At 37.8% G+C, this 19322-nt stretch overlaps 1 protein-coding gene across 1 annotated transcript in view; it reads right to left on the reverse strand.

The window, feature by feature from the left end:
* KAT6A (lysine acetyltransferase 6A) overlaps positions 1–19322 on the reverse strand; it is a 31133-nt gene that overhangs the window by 10201 nt on the left and 1610 nt on the right. Inside the window, exons 2-14 of the mRNA XM_085242907.1 lie at positions 19134–19183; positions 18252–19022; positions 7445–7553; positions 6859–6974; positions 6542–6623; positions 5703–5838; positions 4761–5074; positions 3695–3813; positions 3393–3508; positions 1924–2065; positions 1366–1527; positions 1110–1203; positions 159–390 (exon numbers count right to left, since the gene is read on the reverse strand). Coding sequence (XP_085099033.1) covers positions 159–390; positions 1110–1203; positions 1366–1527; positions 1924–2065; positions 3393–3508; positions 3695–3813; positions 4761–5074; positions 5703–5838; positions 6542–6623; positions 6859–6974; positions 7445–7553; positions 18252–18854 — 2225 coding nt within the window. The 5' untranslated portion in view covers positions 18855–19022; positions 19134–19183. The remainder of the gene's footprint in view (positions 1–158; positions 391–1109; positions 1204–1365; positions 1528–1923; positions 2066–3392; positions 3509–3694; positions 3814–4760; positions 5075–5702; positions 5839–6541; positions 6624–6858; positions 6975–7444; positions 7554–18251; positions 19023–19133; positions 19184–19322) is intronic.

The following is a 19322-nucleotide window of genomic DNA, read 5'->3' on the forward strand; positions in this document are numbered from 1 at the left end:
CCATCCCAAGAAAGCATCATAGATCTCAACAGACAATATTTGGTCAACTAACTTTTAAATAAAATTAAGCTTATTAGACGTAATTTGCCTCCAGACACTATTTAACTTCCTTCAAATACATATGAGTCTACCTGGAAATGCAACAGAATTGTACTCACTGATCACTACGGAAGTCAAGCATTCGGAGGTGATGCAGAGTGGAAGTGATATCTTGAGGGCAGATTCCAGTCAGCTTACTTAATTTCTTGATGCTTAACTGCTTGTCATGTTGATGATAAAGGCACTCCAATATTACGCTTTTCCAATAAGCCATATATGAGAGCCGCCCCAGGTCTGACAGGGGCTTCTCTGGTGATCCTGCTTGGCCCTCACGCTTTGAAAGCAGATAGCCTAAGGAAGAGCAAGAAAAAAAGAGTTGATTTCTCAAGACAATTCACTGAGTTGCTTTGCTTCAGCAATACTTTCAGGAGAACAACAGATCATACACACAAGGATTTTTTTAATTCTAAAACTATTCTACCATAATTAGATAAGAAAAATTTTTCCTCAAGACATTAGCTCGACCATTAGCACATCCACAGAGGTCTATGTCAGCAGAACGGGAGGTACAGTTAGAGCAGCAAGTTTTCCAGTGAACATGTGGATTTCTGTAAGAATGTGAGAACATTAATAGAACATCCACTGCTCAAAACCAGCCGTTTTTGTTGCTCTTAAAGCTAAATTAAAACTTAACTATGACTACATTCAATTAATCAAGCTGCTCAAGTTTCAACAGACTGCAGTTTTACAGTTTGCTTTCAGAATAAATAACTACATACACAAGGTAAGCTTCTACAAAAACTCTATACTGACATGTGCCTGTAGTTTCCACCATAAGCTGCTTACACAGGACATGAGATAGGAAAAAAAATATCATTTTTTTCTTCAGAATTTAAGCCTTTCAATGAAGAGAGCGAGTTAAGTTCAGATGACTCTGAGCTTCCGTATTCCTCTCCTGAGATTTTTTTTTTTAATTAAAAATAGATTAATATCCTTTTCCCAAGATAAGCTTCTATTTAAAATGTGAAAGGAAAAAAGAGTTAAAAAGCAAAACAAAGAAAATTCCTTACTGAAATCAATGAGGAACCTGCCATAGCCCTTACGCTGGTACTGCGGAAGAATCATGATACAGGAAACATTGTATTTCTGTTGGCAGTGTTTTTCCTGTTGAGATAAAAAAAAAAGAAAAAAGGTAGTACATTTTAAAAACAAAAGAGCAGACATAAATACCAGATGGTATTCTGATACACAACTTCATAAGTACTTTTAATGAAAACTGAGATAGCTACGAAGCTTCTTCCAAGTCTGAAGTATTAAAATACTTGCCTTGGAAAAGTAACCAACAAGGTGACAACCCTTGACATCATTCTGTGTCAGCACGTAGAAAAGAAATGGTTCCACATCATAATAAAGAGTCTTATGGTCCAGGAAGAGTTTGGCTAACAAGCACAAATTCTGGCAGTAGATAGTGCTGACATTGCCATCAACCTACAAAAAACGAGGAAAAGTTAGGTCACTCCATCCACTGGCATACAAGGAAATGCTTCATCTGGGTACCCCCATACATAAAGCTTCAATGCCACAGGTAGAATCTCATGAGATTTCAAATTTCACAGCATAAGGGCCCTGGGAATTCTATTAGATTCATTAATTTAAGAGATCTTAAAATTCTTTTCTCTAAAATGAATACGCCTTCTCTTATTACAGACTGTTTATCTGTTTAAAAAAGGTCAGCAGCTGCTGCTGGCTTGTACCTCTTCACTGTTTGCATGTGAGCGTTTAACAAAATGAAGATTTTGAGGGTTACAGAACACTTATCACACTACTGGGTACTAAAAACTCTGCTTTAGAGATAACAGTGAGAGGCTTAGTTTCTTAACTTACCTCAAAGACTGAAATATTGTTTTTTCTATAAATTTCATTGGCTGGAGGATGAAACCAGCCACATTTTTTCATATGCTGTTGGAGAATAGTTCTGCTTTTCATATACTTTAGACAGAATTCACACAGGTACAGCTTGGGTAGCCTGTAAGCAAAGGTAAAGAAAGATCAAAGACTGAAGAAAAAGACTTTCATACGAAATTCCTCACTCCTGAAGATAAAAACCTTGGTGAAAACAAAACCTGTATATATAATCACAGTTATATGACTCTATCATAGAGCAAACTTTTGTGCACTACTCGTACAAAAAAACCCAACACAAAACAAACACCCTTACTGTGCTTAAAGTCACAGCATTTACTTATTCTATAGCCAATACATATTAAAAAAATAAGTACTTAATATCTTACCTAATTACTGCTACATTATTATGTCAGAAAAAATAAATGCATCAATTAAAATTCTAGATAAATAACAGCAAATAACAGTTTTGCACTAGTGATGCTACCATGGATTAAATAAATAGCTCTTGTTCTCCCACTTGTGCCTGTGGAAAAAGCAGTGGTATACACTCCTGGGAAATGAGTTACAATGCCATCAAGCTTTTTTAACATCATTTTTCATATTGTATTGACACAAACAAATTGAATGCAAGTATCCTGATACTACTGTGATTTAATTCCATTTATATACACTAGCTTGGGCAGATCTACTCTTCTCTCAAAGCTAGAATAATTCCTGATGACAGACCACACGTTCTGCGGTAGAAATGGTAGAACAAAAGTTTTCTTTCATTTTCTCTCTCTAGCTATGGCCCTTGGAAGTTATTCTTTATGTCCCAACTTTATGTTGGGAGAATTTACTGTTAAGACAAGCTTGCAAAGTTATTCATCAAAAGAACATCAGAACATCACAGCAACAACCTTTGAGACACCAAAACGTGAAACATTTATAGTTTAGATGTACTGAACACCAAAGAGCATAAAAATAGTACATCAAAAGTGATTCATATTAAATTTTGACTTATTTTTCTCTTTCAAGTCCTGAATAGCATACAGCCCTTTCTAACGAGCTCATTTAATAAGCAGTTAACATCTTATTACCTCAACAGTTCTATTATTTTATATCACGATGATGTCACGTGTAAAGAACTACTGTAGTTACAATCAAGATACTCTATCATGTAGCTGAGGCTGCTCTCTCTTCAGGGCAGTAAGTCAAACCTTTGAGAATCCATGTAATTTGTACACTCCCATGGCTCACAGTACACACAGGTTGTTAAAGAGTTTATAGCCTTTCTGACTCTGCCTAAAAAAAAACATTAAGACAACTACCAACTAACATGAAAAGTATCTGTATTACGTGCACTTTTCCTCTGTCCTACACAGAATCTTGTTAAGAGTTCCACATCTGCTGGAATATAGCTTTCCCACAAACAGTGAAGTAGAAGAGAGAAGAATGTTCAGTCATACCTCGAATATTCTTGTGGATATGGGGAAGAGTACCAGGTCTGAATTTCATACTTGCCAAATTCGATGACAGAGGGGCATCGAACTTGTGGATCAGGAGGTCCAGTCACCCCTACTTTCTATGCAAGAAGGAAAAAAAAAGATTTTGTGATTTTCCAAGCGAAAGATTTCTAAGCTAAAATAAATTACAACACTTACATAGCTTCAATGCAAACTGTCTTATCTGAACTCCATATTCCTCAGTATAATTTTAGCTCCTTTACAAGTAAGGCATTTTGTACCAAATGCTGAAAAAGTAACTTTACCTGCAGTGCTTGCTCCTGAATATCTCTAAACAACTCCATATCTTTTTCAGTTAAGACATCCTGGCTTCCAAAAAAGCGCTCTTCATTTTCCTGCTTTCCATCCCAGCCATCCTGATTGTCTGTAAATAAAAGAAAAAATTGCCATCACCTGTATTTACAAAAGAGCACATGCTTTTTAGTGCAGCGTGAAGCAACCTCTATCTGCATTCAGTCACTTTGCTGAGTTTCATAATAAGATTTTTCTACTCAGATTTGGGACCACAAAGGAAAAACCATCTCTGGATTTCAGACCAGATGAGAAGGAATGTCAGATATTTAACCAAAACTCATCACTTAGGATTTTCATGTTACAAATGCCATCATAGGACTAACGAGACCATTGTAGATGAATAGCTTACCACTGCTCGTCTCACAAACAAGAGTCAATATTATTTAAATGCTATATTTGCTACAACTAAAATCAGGGTGCTTATCACCCAAGCAACCCTCCCAAAAACAAACAAAAACAACAAACAAACCCCCAAACCAACAACCCCAGAGAACAGAATAAAAAAAAACAAACAAGCACAGTAGAACTATGTTGAAGGAAAGGATGCTCTCCAGCAGGAAAACAAACATTACATGAAGCAAGCTCCTCTATGGGAGGAAAAGTTAAGAAACATCTGCATGCAAGCGTGATCAGAAAAAAGTCTTTCAGACATGTTTTCATTATCTGTTTCCCATTTCATACTTCTACCATGCTGCTCTTAATTGCATTAGTTACACCCTATGTTATTTCTTTCAAACATGACATTATTTAGCAAATTTGTTTGGGTTATCAGCCAGCTCCTCATTATCAAAAGGGCATTTTATCTGATGGTAATCATTTAGTCCCTAATCACATCTTGCCATCATAAAGTGGCAAAGGTCTTCTCTTCCCTTTTCCAGCTGCTACAATGCACCACAGATAGCTGCATCTGAGTAACTTTCCGGCCTCCAACAATTCTCATCACTTCAGCATCCTAGCCTTTGTGAACATTTTCCTCGAGTACAAAATACCTGCATTGGCAGAGTGAAAAATCTTTACCTGTGGGCCACTCTGAAGTGCTAGATTTTCTGGTACCCTTTTTCCTGATCCTATACTGCTGAGAATAGTCTACCACTTCCCCTCGAGCTTTTCGTCCATCAGGGGAGGGAGTGAAGAATTTAGTAAGGCCATCTATAAGCCCTTTGGTTTTCTTGTTAAACTTCAAGGCAGCACTGCCTTCTCTGCAGTAGTCCAACATATCTGTCTGTTCCAGGTATCCTCCTTCTGATGATGCTGACTGGCTGGACAGAGTTATCTTACGCTTCCGACCCCGACCAGGGCCAGTTCGAACTTTGCTGAAGGTTCCTTTTGATCTAAAGAAACAAAGGGAAACATATGGTAAGAACTGGTAAAGTGGTTTGGTTTGGCTTACAGAGTGGATTAGTATCTTCCCTATTTGTTTATGTATCACACAGAAGTTAAATGTGAACTAATTCTAAGCACCTCGGTTCTGCACACTGAACAGTATGAGCAATTAGCTTGAGCATAAATACCAGATATTCATTGAATTTAATAAATGAAATTATAGAAGGCAGTAGACAGAATGAATACACAAAGTTTCAATTTACATTTTCCAACTTATGTTTCTCTAAGCATCAGAAACAATGCAAAGCAAAGCTATTCTATCAGAAGAAGTAGCCATTCAGAATAACAGATCTGACACAAACAGCAAAATAAATCAATGACTATAAGGAACAGTTCGTAAGAAAATGGGAGCTATTACAAAGAATAATAATAATTAAAAAAAAATCAAGGCACAAATAGACTCTGTGAGATTACTTCATTCTTTTACAGAACTCTTCAGAAATTTTGTATTAAAGAAGAATGAAAAACTCTTCACTGTAAAAAAAAAATATCTCACAGAAAGCAGACACGACACTTCAGAAACGCTCACTGTCCTACAGAATCCCACACCTCATTCCTTTGTATAGAGAAACTTACGTTGCATTTTGATTCTTTAACCTGTTTTTGGGACGTCCTATTGGATTAGCATAGCGCCGTTTTATCTGTGCTGCCTTCTTGTGTAAAAGTTTTCTTCCTTTCTTACGTGGCCGACATATCTGACATATCCACATACCTGTAAAACACACAGTCTCCACTACTGAACGCAAGGAACATCTACATTGAAGAAAGGCAGAACTAAAGGCCCCAGGCTTTCCAAAAGAAAAGGTAAGAATCGGATCAAAGGTCCTCTCCACAGATACACATGCAAGAAAAGCAATGCATAAACCAGCAATCTAAATCCATATTTGGTTAATTCCCACTCCCTCACACCCCACCATGATATATTTCCCACACCCATTTAGGAAGCCTCTTTAACAGGTAGCATATTGTAAAAAAAGTAACATTAAAAACACGTAAAAAAAGTAACATTATCACACATTGTGATCACGAATAAACTAATTCCAATCATCTTCTATAGGATTTTTTTTTTCAATTATCAAGAAGAACCTTCCACAGGTAACCTGTTCTCTGATGGAAATGAGAAGTTTGGTTGTTCGGAAGTTTGGACAGTCTACTGTCCAAACAAATATTGTTTCAAAACCATACAAGCCAACCTCTTTCTTACATACAAAGCTATTCACTCAAATCAAAGCTGACCGCTTTAATCTGCATGGATCATATCTGCATTGAAGACTTTTTTTAAATACCTGAAAAGCAATAATGTAAAGAGCAAGTTAAAAATAACTAAAAGAGAATAAAGTGTGTGGAAGCACTTTCTAACCACTGATCTCTTCCTATCCCACATTAAATTATGCCTTTCATCACAAACTTCTCACCTTTTGGCATCCTGGTAAGAGGGGGATCACAGCACTCCATGTGAAAGCCACGGTCACACGAGTCACAAAATAGCATGTTATCCTGTTGAAGACAGATAAATTTAATCTCTCTTTAATGTGCATAAATCCCTCCATTAAAATTTGTCACCATCTGGGAGAATACACACATAGCTCTCAAACTACTGACATGGTATTTGACAGGTGTCAGAAAGACTATAAAACAGAAGCTGCAAATATTTAACTCCAGAACTGTTTTATGTTGTATTTTAACAGAACATTCACAAGGCTGATGTTATACTAAATCAGTCCATACTCACAGCATTTTTGCCCTGATCTCGACAGGAACTGCAGGTTTTGCATTCAATACATTGCCATCGCAAGGCTTTGACTCGAACTGTCAGCTCTGGTGAGAACTTCAAACAGGAAGGATGACCTGCAGGAAATGGAGAACATGATACCAGTAAAACCACCCTACTGCTGCTAATGATCACAGATAGCTCAAAGAGAGTTAACTTTGTTAATCATATATTTCCATGAAGAAATGTGATTATCCAGATATTCCTGTTCTTAGGTGCCTCTATCCTTATCCACTCATACACAGCACTCTAGAAAGTAAATGGCAGGGCCATGTTCAAAAGCACACCAAGATCATTTTTCATTACTTAATTGAGTTATGCCAGTCACCATGACTAGATTTTTCAAGAAACTTTCAGGGAGTAAATGAACTGCTTGTGTGTTAAGTTAATTTAAGTGTCTCCTCCTAGAACCAAGAGATTCAGTTCAGCTAACCACATCATGTCACACGTGCATACAGTATGTATGCATCAGTGTCAATCACTACACTAAACTTTTCTGTCTCAGGTGACTGGGTTATTACCAGCAGCATTGGAAATGGTCACCTACCACTGTTGCCACAGTCAGCACAAGAGATGAGCTCTTCAGGTTTCTTCTCCCGATTTTGCTCTTTTGTACCAAGGCAGAAACTGCAGATTGGAATTGGTTCAGCAACCGGCTGTGTGAGAAAAACAAACAAAGTCACTCAGTATATCAAAGCAGCAAATGATGTAATACACCTAATCATGCAGGCATTTATATCACATGTAAATAGAATGTACTGCACACTGTGTGGCTTCTCACCTCACAGTAAGTACTGCATTAACACTGTAACCCAAAGAAAAATGCGAGCACCAAAGACAGGAGGAATAATCCCAGGGACAAAGGAAAAAAAGAGAATGGAATTCCAAGACTAGAGGAAACTTGGAAAAATAAGAGCAGCAAATTAAGACGTAAGAGAAAGAAAACTAGAGCATGTTGATGTCTTAATTTGTCACCAAATGAATGAGCTATGAGGTGACACACATGTAATCCCAGAACAGAGTAATCTTAGAAATTCCCATCACGTATCCAGAGAGCCACCATCTCAGAAGTGTTTGTGATACATTAACCGAAATAAAATATATCCTATGGAACAACGACAACTACCACAACACCATTAACATGTGTATGAAAAGTGAAAATAAAAGGAAATTCTTTCACAAGAAATTATGCAAGTGTCCTATTTAGCACACAAAAAGGTTTGTCCTCTCTGGAAAAGCTCAGGTTATTTAAACATTCCCTAAGAGAAAAAGATATTTAAGATAAGGAACAACACTTGCAAAATCATAGCTAGGTATTAACTAGTCAGCAATACTTTTAATTTGTAAAGTTTTTATGCTACAGGACTGGCATTATGTAACAGCTTCCTCAAGTAATGAGCACAGTAAACTGATTGGTTTAAATTAAAGATACTTGATCAACTATTGAGAGGGAAAGTATAGCCTTACCTCCAGTAACATTAAGTGCTGGATTAGGAATTTCTTTCTAATCCAATTCTGCATTTTCCAAGAAAAGTCTGTGAGTTACAGTTTTAAGAGCAAAGATACAAGTCCAATTTTGACTTGTGCGAGCATACAAAATAAAAACATTTGTCAGAAACACATTTAAAACAATGGAAACATGAAAAAAAGTTAAGATTATGGCACGTTTCCAGGCACATAAATTGCACAGCTGTATAATGTTACAGATGATAGGAAAAGCTACACGCAGGATGGCTTCCCGCAGACTCAGCTTGTTCTGTATTGCTCCCCATTTACAGAGGAATGGGAAGTTTCGAGCTGTATCCTTACCCTGCTACAGATCCAGGTTAGGTGTGCACCTTACAACAGCCACTAGGTGGGAGCAACCTGAATAAATTCACTGTCAGATCAAGGCCACACAGCAAGGAATGACTAATTGGAAAGGAAAGCCTAACACCCCACACCCTGAATACCAGTATTTATCCTGGCCTTTGGAAGTCACAGAAGGTGTTTACATGTATATTGTTATGAAATCACCTGACAAAATCTTTCAGTCTGAAAGACATTCATAGGTTTAGTTAGCAGAGAGATTATAGTTTCTGCTGAGAAAGAGAAAACCAAACAAGTGTAGGTAGTTATGCAGAGCATAGAGTCTTCAAGTGGGTGAGGAAAAGACAGCATCTTCACTGCCATAGAGAGCCAGGAAAGGATTCTCCAGCCATAGTCATCCCAGAAACACTGGCCAAAACCCCTGTTTAGGGGTCCTTCATCATCTTTTAACATAGATGTGTCTCAGATACCCTGTGCTTGTATTTGCAAACGACTTAATATCATTAATCACTGCCTTATTTCACTTCTACTCACACTGTGCAAGTTTCTACCCAACACCACCGATACAAACTTCATACAGCTAGAGCAAAGTTTAACAACAGCCAGAAGAAAACCTGGTTTGGTTATTTACAAATAAAGTTCATTCAAATCATCAAGTAGCCAAAGCTTCATGATACTTCCAGATTGCCACTCAACACTGCATCAAGGAGACTGCTAGAAGACTTTCACTAGCTGTAATATAAAATATCTTGCTCCTGGATTTAAAAAACAGCCCTACTGTGGTCTGCAGACTTGCATGTAAGTTATTAAGAATTTGCTGTACTACCAGTTCACATCTGAATTGTTTCAGTTTAGATAATGTTTTCAAATGATTGTATCTGCCTTCCAGCTAGGTGAGGTTGCTAGGAAATGCCTACATGACCTTAATAGCTGCATATTCCTCACAAAAATAATATATATAGAGAGAGAGACACGAATAATCCTACCTGTTATGGTTTTCCCCATATCTTATTTTTCTATAATTTATTGACTGGCAAAACTTTGGGGTGAATTTCATTAGCTGTTCCACCAGTTGAGTTTTTCCCTTTGAATATAAGCAGTTTTCTGCAGACTGGAAGAGGATAAAGAACAAAGTATTTCACAAAAAAAAAAAATTCCTCAAACACAGCTGGCCTCATTTATGTTAATAGTCTGTGAATAGTTTGTGAATAGCTTTGTTAATAGTTTGTGAAAGCAACCTTCTAGCAAAGCTGCAACATTCACACAATTTTTGGGGAAAGAAGTAAAATATTTCACATATCCTCTGCAGGAAGTTTGAGAATAATTTATTTAGTCAAAGAGAATTTTATAGGGCATCTGTAAGGACAACAGCCTAAAATAATCTTTTTCAGCTCTTCTAGCTGCTCTCCCACAGTCCTTCAAATCTGCATGCCCACACATAATCACTGTCTTGTCTTTGATCCAATTCTCCCAAACCTAACCTTCACAAGTGTGATGTTTTCCTGAGTTTACCACCTAAGACAAAGCACAAACACATTTAATAAGACTTACAAAGCAAAGAGTTCAAGTTTGGGGGGGAATTAGGTACTACCAGAACTCAAAATGTTTTAGAATAATTAATTAAATTGAAATGATGTTGAATAGATACAAGACTGCTACTCCTCTAAAGCTTCTCAGTGAAGGGCGTTATGCTAAAGATGGGAGAGACCTCACTGCTGCTCTGTTTGTTCAGCAAAGAACATCCTGGCAAGTGAAAAATGCAAGCACACAATAAGAATGAAAATAAGACTGGAAGCAGCCAGCTCAGTTTCATATAGCAAATTTTTGGCAGACTTTCAACTCCTTCTGCTGTTTTTCTCACAAGAGCATCCATCTGCATGATGTCACCAGACTCAGTGAGGGAGGAAGCCAGAATAAATGAGACTGACAGCATCTTACAGGCTGCCAGCCTCTAAGCACATGTTGTTACTATACAAAGGATGTCTACAAACCAAACATGCTCTACACAAACCATATCCTCTCCCTTTAGGAGACTTCAAAAAAAAAGTACCTACGGGGGAGAAGAAAGAAACAAAATCCCCCAAAAAATCAGTTTTGGCCAATCCATCTGCTCTTGTCTTTTTAATTCAGGAAAAATGAGTTAGGAAGCTGCTCAAAACTGACAGGTAAGCCTTCGTAGCAAACTCTGCAGTCCGTGTTGTCAGTGGTAATTGTCAATAACCTGAACACACTACCTTCTGCAAACATTTTAGTACCACCAAGACTCACTAGATACCACAACTGCGTTTGCTCCATCATCACACATCTGCTTGTAGTTGTGTCTGTTGTTGGCATCACTTCAGTGCAAAGCCAAAGCAGGAGTAAAAGAAACACACACACTCACCCCTCACCCCCTTCTTTACTTTTATTTTCTCTGCTGTTTAAAACATCCTCAATGTTAGTTTGTCAGTTCTGCAGTGAAACAATCCGCCATCATCAGTACTTACAGAACCACTACAGCATAATAGAATCCTAACTAGAAGTTACTATCTAGGAGCACTGACAGATGGCTTCTTAGAATTCATGCTAGGCAATGGGTTTTTGTTAGTCTCTGTCCTGGTTTTGCTTGGCATAAATTTTCTTCCCAGTAGCTGGTGTGGTGCTGCTTTGGGCTGGGTTTCAGGTTGCCAAAGCTCTTTTACAGATAATGCTTTGTTATTTTACTTAGTGGAAAAAAAAAAAACCTCAAAACAATATAATTTGGGAAATAATATTAAAGTAATCTTTGTGCTGAAGAAAACAAATCTAAGTAAACTGTAATAGCCTTTTGTGTGTCTATTAAAACAACCCACGTGTGTTTGCCTATGGAGACATTCTGTCTCTAACTCACTTAGCTGGGTCTTGCTTAGGGAAGCATATTTAAATGGAAGAGTAGACAGCCTAAAATGAGATAACAGCAAAATAAGTGTAGGAGAGAAAAAAATAAAGACAAGAAAAGTATGAAATGCATATCTCTTAATAAGAGAAACAAAAGAGGATCATTAGAAGAATTGAGAGCATTCAAATCAAATCTTTTCTTGCATTGTTATAGAAAGAACATCTGAAATTCTGGTACAAGAGTAACATGGAGGTTAATAGTTTAGATAGCACAGTATATACAGATGAATTCTACGCGGTGATTCTGACATCCATAAATCTATGGGAACAAAATCATTGAGGATTTGGGGCTGGCACTCAAACTAAAGTGCCTTGCTGTGATAAGAACTTCACAAAATGCTAGCTTGAAATATTTAGACCCTACATCATTAAATAAAATTCCCAGAACCAACAATAAATCTCCTCTCAAAGGATTAAATCGATGTAAGATTTGTTTGCCAGAATCACATCACAAGACTTCCTGCCTGCAGGGTTATTGGGCAGGGGGAAAGAGAACAACCTATGGAAAGAGATCCAAATGTTTTTATCTGCATGGGACTCGCTTTAGCTGACCATCCGATTTGGGAACCTGACAGTTCAAGTTACTGCATTTCTCTTTGCTCAAAGCTTTATCTTAGAAGCTCCCTTACATCCTTTGTCCCTAACTTTTAATTTGCATTCCATGATCTGTTGTTTTTCCACAGAAAATAAGGAATTTCAGTAACGATTCTGATTTCTAACAAATAACTATTTTGGGGAAGAAGTCTCTGTGAACACCTAACTAATTTCTGTGCATACAATAACCGCATCTTTAGATACTATACCCTGCTTTCCTTCAACATCAGCTGCATCCCTAAAGGCAGGGAAAACAGTTCAATTAGAAAACGAATACAAGCAAGTAGGAACATCTGACACAATGCAGTAGCCTACATAAATGTGCCTGCAGAAGTACGAAAAAGAGCTGTGAATGAGAACTCAGTGCACATTAAAAACACCTACAGAGGGCTGCTATCTGTAGTTCACTCAGGGTAACCACACAAGTGGAACTAAAGGACTGAATTCTACCCTTTCCTTTTGAAGCTGTAAGGCCTCGAACACTAGACAGACAAACCAACAAAACAAAACAAAGCCCAACACTCTGCACGTAATTATTCAATACAAAAATCCACTGCTCAGTGTTTTGCCATATTCATCACAGTAAGATTTAAGAAAGTTCCAGGCTCTTGACCCACAGAATTCAGTAGTTTCAGGTATTAAGCTGTGTAGCAAGAGAAATAATTTGTTCCAACCCATTTTTCAACACAGTCAACTGACGTAGGCATTGATAATAATCAGCAAGTTTGGGTGATCCATAGGTCTTCATAGAATCATACCTGTAATTCATCATTCATACAAGTCCACAGAGTGCTTAATTTGTCTTCACTAAACAAACAAAGAGATTATCAATGGGATTTCAGGTGCTATGCACAAAGACTGTTTTTGGACACCCTTCTCTGTCCTTTCTTTTTAATCTCACTGAAGATCCAGGTGTAGCACAAGAGCAGCAAGACTGGAAAGACTGTCAGACTCCCAAATAATGAAAAAAAGCTACAATTTCTCATTCAATGCACACTGCAGTATTACTTGTTCCAACAAAAGGCATTCTACAGTCAGAAAAATTGTTGAGTCTAGAGAAGGCAGATACACTCAACAAATAAAGGAAAATAAATAAATAAAAAACCTAAACAGGTAGAATGAAGACTAACATGACTCAGAAAATTTAGCTTGCAACTCTCAAAGGAGCAGGCAGGAATAAAGCATACTTACCCACCTGCTCCACAGAGGACAGAGTTCAAAGGACTCAGCAGTCTGCCACACATAGGATTTATTGAGCAGATTTTCTGCTGATCATATATTTGTACTTACTGTAAGAACATGGAACCCATCTTTTGATGAAAGTGACGTTACTTCATTTCATCTTTATACTTTTTTTAACTGTTTTATTCTACCATCACTTTGACATAAGATAAAATTGCTGGGAAACGAGGCAAAGGGCAGAATGACAGCAGATTATTTTCTTTCTCCCTGTTGTTTCCTCCCTTCTTACATAACACAGCTAACTCTGGAGTCAAGCTGTCACTTATTTAGAAAGATTCTCCATCATCCATCCACCCTGTCTGTCTATGACTGCAGTAAATAAGATTCCTTTAATAGCCAAACTTCAGAGATGCATCTTTCCATCTCTGTTAACAATCATCACGACAAGAAGAACTATCAACAGGGATTCAGCCAACACACTGGTCTAATCTCATCCTTTTCAGACAGATCTCTGGTTAACCTTCTTCTGAAGGTGTGTCCGCACATGCCATTACAAATACCTTCTCCTCAGTAGTACCCCACTGACATCACTCCATCACAACATCTTTTATCTTCCCACAGTCACAAGCCTTTGCTTAAGTTACCAATTCTCCAAATTCTGCCAGATCCCCTCTTGTATCATCGTGCATCATTTCATCCTAAGGGCATTGTTTCAGAGCGTCCACTTACAGTTGTTAATGACAGCAACATTTCTGACACGCTTACATTTGCTCTATTATTATGAGCTACTTCACCTGTTCCCTAATCAAGCAAATCAATTTCAAGGTAATTTTTTTAGCACTCGAGTTTCCAGAGTTACAGAGTACAGATGGAGACCATCTGTTATCAAGCACAATTATTCAGACAGAACTACAACCTCTCTTCCAAGGAGCCAGCTGGAAGGGAGAGAATCCTAATCCTCCTCCAGCTGGTAACCAAAGCTTGAAGAGCACCTGTGGAGAACAGGGGTGAGCTCTCAAAATGTAATGACAAAGCTCCAGTTGCAGATCCTTTTTGTACTCCACCCAGAACAGACCAATCCAGAAATAACTTCCTTATCAGTACTGGGACAGCTCTTTGCTTTAAGATATGGAATTAACAGGTATTTACTTAAGGCAGACACAATGTAAATGCAACAATTGTTTGTTTAATTCCTCCAAAACAACCATGGTGCCCTTTAAGCAGAGAAACTTTTTGAAAGGATACAAGAAGTTTGGCTTCACTAGGTAAATACCACGATGGAATAAAGGGATTTAGACCTATTATTTGCTATAGGGAAAGCCTACAGGATACTGCATTTATAATTTATAATAACTCCTATCTGTACCAATAGGTACAGATAGCAACACACAAGTGAGAAACAGACATGCCATAAGAACATATGAAATACCAGCACAAAGAATCCACTGTAAATATTTCTTCTATTCCAGCTAGAGGGATACTCCTCACTTTTTTGTTTTCCAGGGAACACTTTTTGAAGGTCTTGTTTTGCTCTTGGCTGCACTGCAGGACAATATTTAGGCATTTACATCTACTACATCCTTATCTAGTTTTAAATGACATAAAAGGCACTTTCACAGTGCAACTGGAAACTGCACTGTAACTTTGGGATTGTGTTATTTAGAATCTAGCTTGTATTGTTCTCTCCCTACAGATGTGGGAAGAAAAGCCACTGAATTGTCTCAGTGTAAAATGTTCTTTGCTCCATGCTTATCATCTCTTTGACTAACCCAGTATGAGAGGCCTGCCATCTACACTTCCTCACATACAGATATTCTGAAGAGGCAGAAGAAGCAGCAGCAATTCAGCAGTCTTCTCTTTCCTTTACATCTAGATATAGCAACGATTTGCCATTCCCTCTCCTATCTTCTTATTTTCCTTTATGGGGTAAGCACTGTGGACCTTACCAGTCTATTACTTACCACGCAATCAATGCCAAACTCAGTTACAGTCAGAAGAAATACTATGATACTATGAAGTGCAATTCCCATTCTACCTCCTAAAGTACTGGAAACTGAAAGGAAAAAAAATGTTACTTCCTTGAAGTGAAGTTCACTCAAAACAATTACTATTTTTTTTTTTAATTAGCCATTGTCACTAACATAAGTTTCTGCACTGAACTCTACTCATCAGCAGGCTTTGTTCTATTTGCTTGTTTTCACCCAAGTTGATTCTTCAGGCTAGAGATATCAAAACATCACTGCTACCTGATGAACCGTGATAACTTGCTAGTGATTTTTGCCCTGAATTCTGTGATGTAGTATCTGCATAAAAAGGAAAAAAGACGGTGGAAAAAATAGTAAATAATATTTACGAAACAAACTTCTATGGCACCATTTTATATTAATTTTATTTGAGAAGTTTAAATGTCAACTTTCACACATAATATACACATAATTGAATATTCACTTTCAGGCATCTAAGCAAAGTGACACTGTCGTCAAACACAGACAAGTAAGCACTTGCAGCTGACTAGAAAACATACTTCTAAATGAAACAAAGAACTATGACAGCCTTAAGAATCATAAGTTTGGACTTGAATACATAAGGAGCTCTCAAGAGGATGTTAAAGACTAAACAGTCACAGGATACAAGAAGAGTGAATATGAAAAATGTCATTAGGATTTATCAGTTCTGGGAGACCAAGGGTTTGTTTGTCTTATTGCCAAAACCATTTTGAGAACCAAACTAAAGAAACGTGGCAGTGATATTTCTGAAAAAGCTGTGCTGAATGATTTCCTTTAAAGAAAACAAACAAAACAACCTCACCACTCTCAAGCACTTAGCAAGAAAACTACTACAACCTCAGCGTGCATTTGCACACACCTAACTGGTTGAGATGCAGTAAGACGGTGGAAGGGAGGAAGATTATCACAACATCTGCATAAAGAAAAAAAAAATGTGTTCAAAATCCTGTAGAACAGGAATGATCTTTTGGCTTCCACTGACATGCCGGTTAATGCTGACATTGTTTTCATATAGTTTTCATACATGTTTTCATATAATATCTTCAAAATTACTCGAGAAACTAACTTGAAACTCAGCATGAGTTACACAGCACGGAGATAGCACAGGAAGAGTAGAAATGTTGAATCTTAATATAAAAGATCAAAAAATAAGTCAGAATTCAGTGAGGAAACCCTCTGCAATATTTCTACTATAGCTAATGTTCAAAAGCTTACAGTAAGACCTTCTAAACCTAATAACCATCCATGTTGTGCTCAAGCTCCTCAGACTTGAGCGGGTAGAGAAGAAATAAGTAGAATATATTACAGCCTAAACACAAACCTCAAAAGAAAATCAGTATTTATGGTAGCCCGTATGACCAATCTGATATTCTGTTCTGTGACAAAAACAGTGAACACTTCATCTGAAAGAATATCAGACTGGTGCTGGGTTTTGATAGATGACTGTTTAGGCTGTGAAACACACACAGCTAATAGTAATATGCATAGCAGGTATATCCCACTCTCAGTCCAGCTCCCACACGTACCAGGCTTGTTTATCATCAGTTTTCTTTACTGATTTCATTACAGATACGTTGGAGAAGTACACAGGACACAAATCTAGACAGAGAACTTGAAAAAGCTACTGGAATTTTCAGCATATTATTACATTCCACCAGCCTACAGCGCAACTCCATCGAGTACTTTGTCCACAACAGAACTCTCACAATTAAAATTTCAGTTAAAGCAGCTGTGCAGATTTCTTAGGAAGAAGATTCCTACAGTAGTTTTAAGTCTTCAAATCCTAAGAGATCACAAATACTCCCCCTCCCTGCAGAGTGAAAACTGTGAGCAGAATACCCAAAAACCTCCTCGCTGGTCAACAACAACAAAAAAATCCATCAAAAATATATATTATGGATAGAAAAAATAATTTTCAAGTTGTAGAACTCTTGGAGACGAGTAATACACAGATATGATTAGTGGCAAATGGATGTTGAATAAACAAAGACTTCAGCCTTACTCTGCTTCCACAGCAGCATAAAAATGATAGGAAAGATACTGCCTGGGTATCAGTTTCAATCCAACAACTTGATCTTGAGGTTTGACTCCTCAGTCAAAGACCTCAGGCACACAAAAGGATGGAAGAAAGGAGAAAAAGGAAACATGAAAACAGAGAAAACAACAGAAAAGTGCTTTGGTTTAAATAATGAGCTACATTCAAGGATGGGTAGAAGGCACACCAAAGAGCAGTAGCTCATGATTGCTCATTACAGCACTTCCTTTGCTCTCCACATCCTCTGATTTCACTCCTCCTTTCAACTGCTATAACCTACATACCTTCTCTTCATATTTAACAACAAAGCTATACGAGGACAGAAACTGAATTCCTCACTGTGAATTCTTAAAGCCTCTATGACAATATTTGGCTCATCAGTACTTCGCAGTGTTATCTGTATTCAAATAAGCTTTTAAACTGGCAGGCAAATTAAAACACAAAAATATGATAATCTCGAGTTTGCTTTACAAATCTACCCTATCTTAAAGCAACTAAAAGTGGGGAGGCTCACTTGCCTAAGTTTTGCTACTGTAACCACGTGGTAAGCCTGTCATGTTTCCATACAGCAGAATTGAGCACTTAAGAGGTAATTTCCCCACAGTACCTCATTTGCAGTTTCCAGGTCCAATGTACAAATTATCATCTCTACTCAAGTTTCTCTGGTCACGCTCAGAAATACGAACAGAGGACCCTTAAAGTGTATTTGCCATTTTACCAAATGCAAGTTAAACAAAATGACCTCAAACTGTGACTATGTAACGAAATGTTTCACCAATGACACAAAAATACCTACGTAAATTGGGTCTTACCTTATCCTTTTCATGGGGAAGGAGACACACCGGAGGCAGACAGGAAAGAGACTCAAAACTCTCCTTCCCATCAGCATTAGTGGTTGCTTTAGTGTTGAGCTGGTACAGAGGTCCGTCTTTAAGGAGCCTGCCATGGCCAACTGCACGTTTGACAGCTAATCGTAGTTGCTGGTGAAAAACGGAGGCAGCACTACCTCCAAATAATGCAGACACATCTTTCTGACCTTTCAGAAAACGTTCGATGTTCTTCAAGGATGAGCCACTAGACTCACCCAAGCCCTCAATTGCCCGTTTGATGAGTTTATTCCAGTCCACGTTTGGCTTACCATCCAACTTTCCATGGTTCCGAGGCTTCGGAAGTGCTATTCTCCCAGGATTATCAGGATCCTTATAGGAGTTGAGACCCTTGTTGGAGACTTTTAAAATAGTTCCATCTTTAACGCTCAACTCTAACTGTTCCAGAACAGTTTTGCGATCCAAGCCATGTGACGAAGACACTGCATTGCATATCCTCTCTTCTGAAGGACGCTGTTTTTGCTTCTTTACCTTTTTGATTGCCTCCAAAATCCACTCCGTATACAGGGGGTTGGCGAGTTTTACCATGGTGAAGACTTCTGTATATCCATAGAGTCGTTATCCTTTATCCTGATGCTGAACAAGTTTCACACAATGGGAAAACAGATTCTCGGATGATGGGAAACAGCTAACCATAGCATACACGTTTTCTGTTCTGAATTACTTCTCCTTTCTCAAACATTAAGCGTCGTCACACTGGGGAGAAGAGAGCAAAACAATTAGAAATTTCCTAATTCTTTCCAATAAATCCAGTAACAGCTTCACAAAGTTTTTCCACAAAGATATACAGATTTCAACGCAGCTCACCTCAGCTTTTGGTCTGCACACTCACAGTTAGAAGAACTGTAACATTACACCTGGGAGAGAAAGAGATATTTGCAATTAACAATTACAAAAAAAAAAAACAGTCAACGTTAATTCATTGCACACACGGGGCAAAGTTTTAATCAATTACTACAGTTGTTACACAGAAGTAACGATTAAGGTTCTATCTTC

Source organism: Meleagris gallopavo, chromosome 24 (assembly GCF_905368555.1).
Source record: "Meleagris gallopavo chromosome 24, MGAL_WU_HG_1.1, whole genome shotgun sequence".
Taxonomy (NCBI): Eukaryota; Metazoa; Chordata; class Aves; order Galliformes; family Phasianidae; genus Meleagris; species Meleagris gallopavo.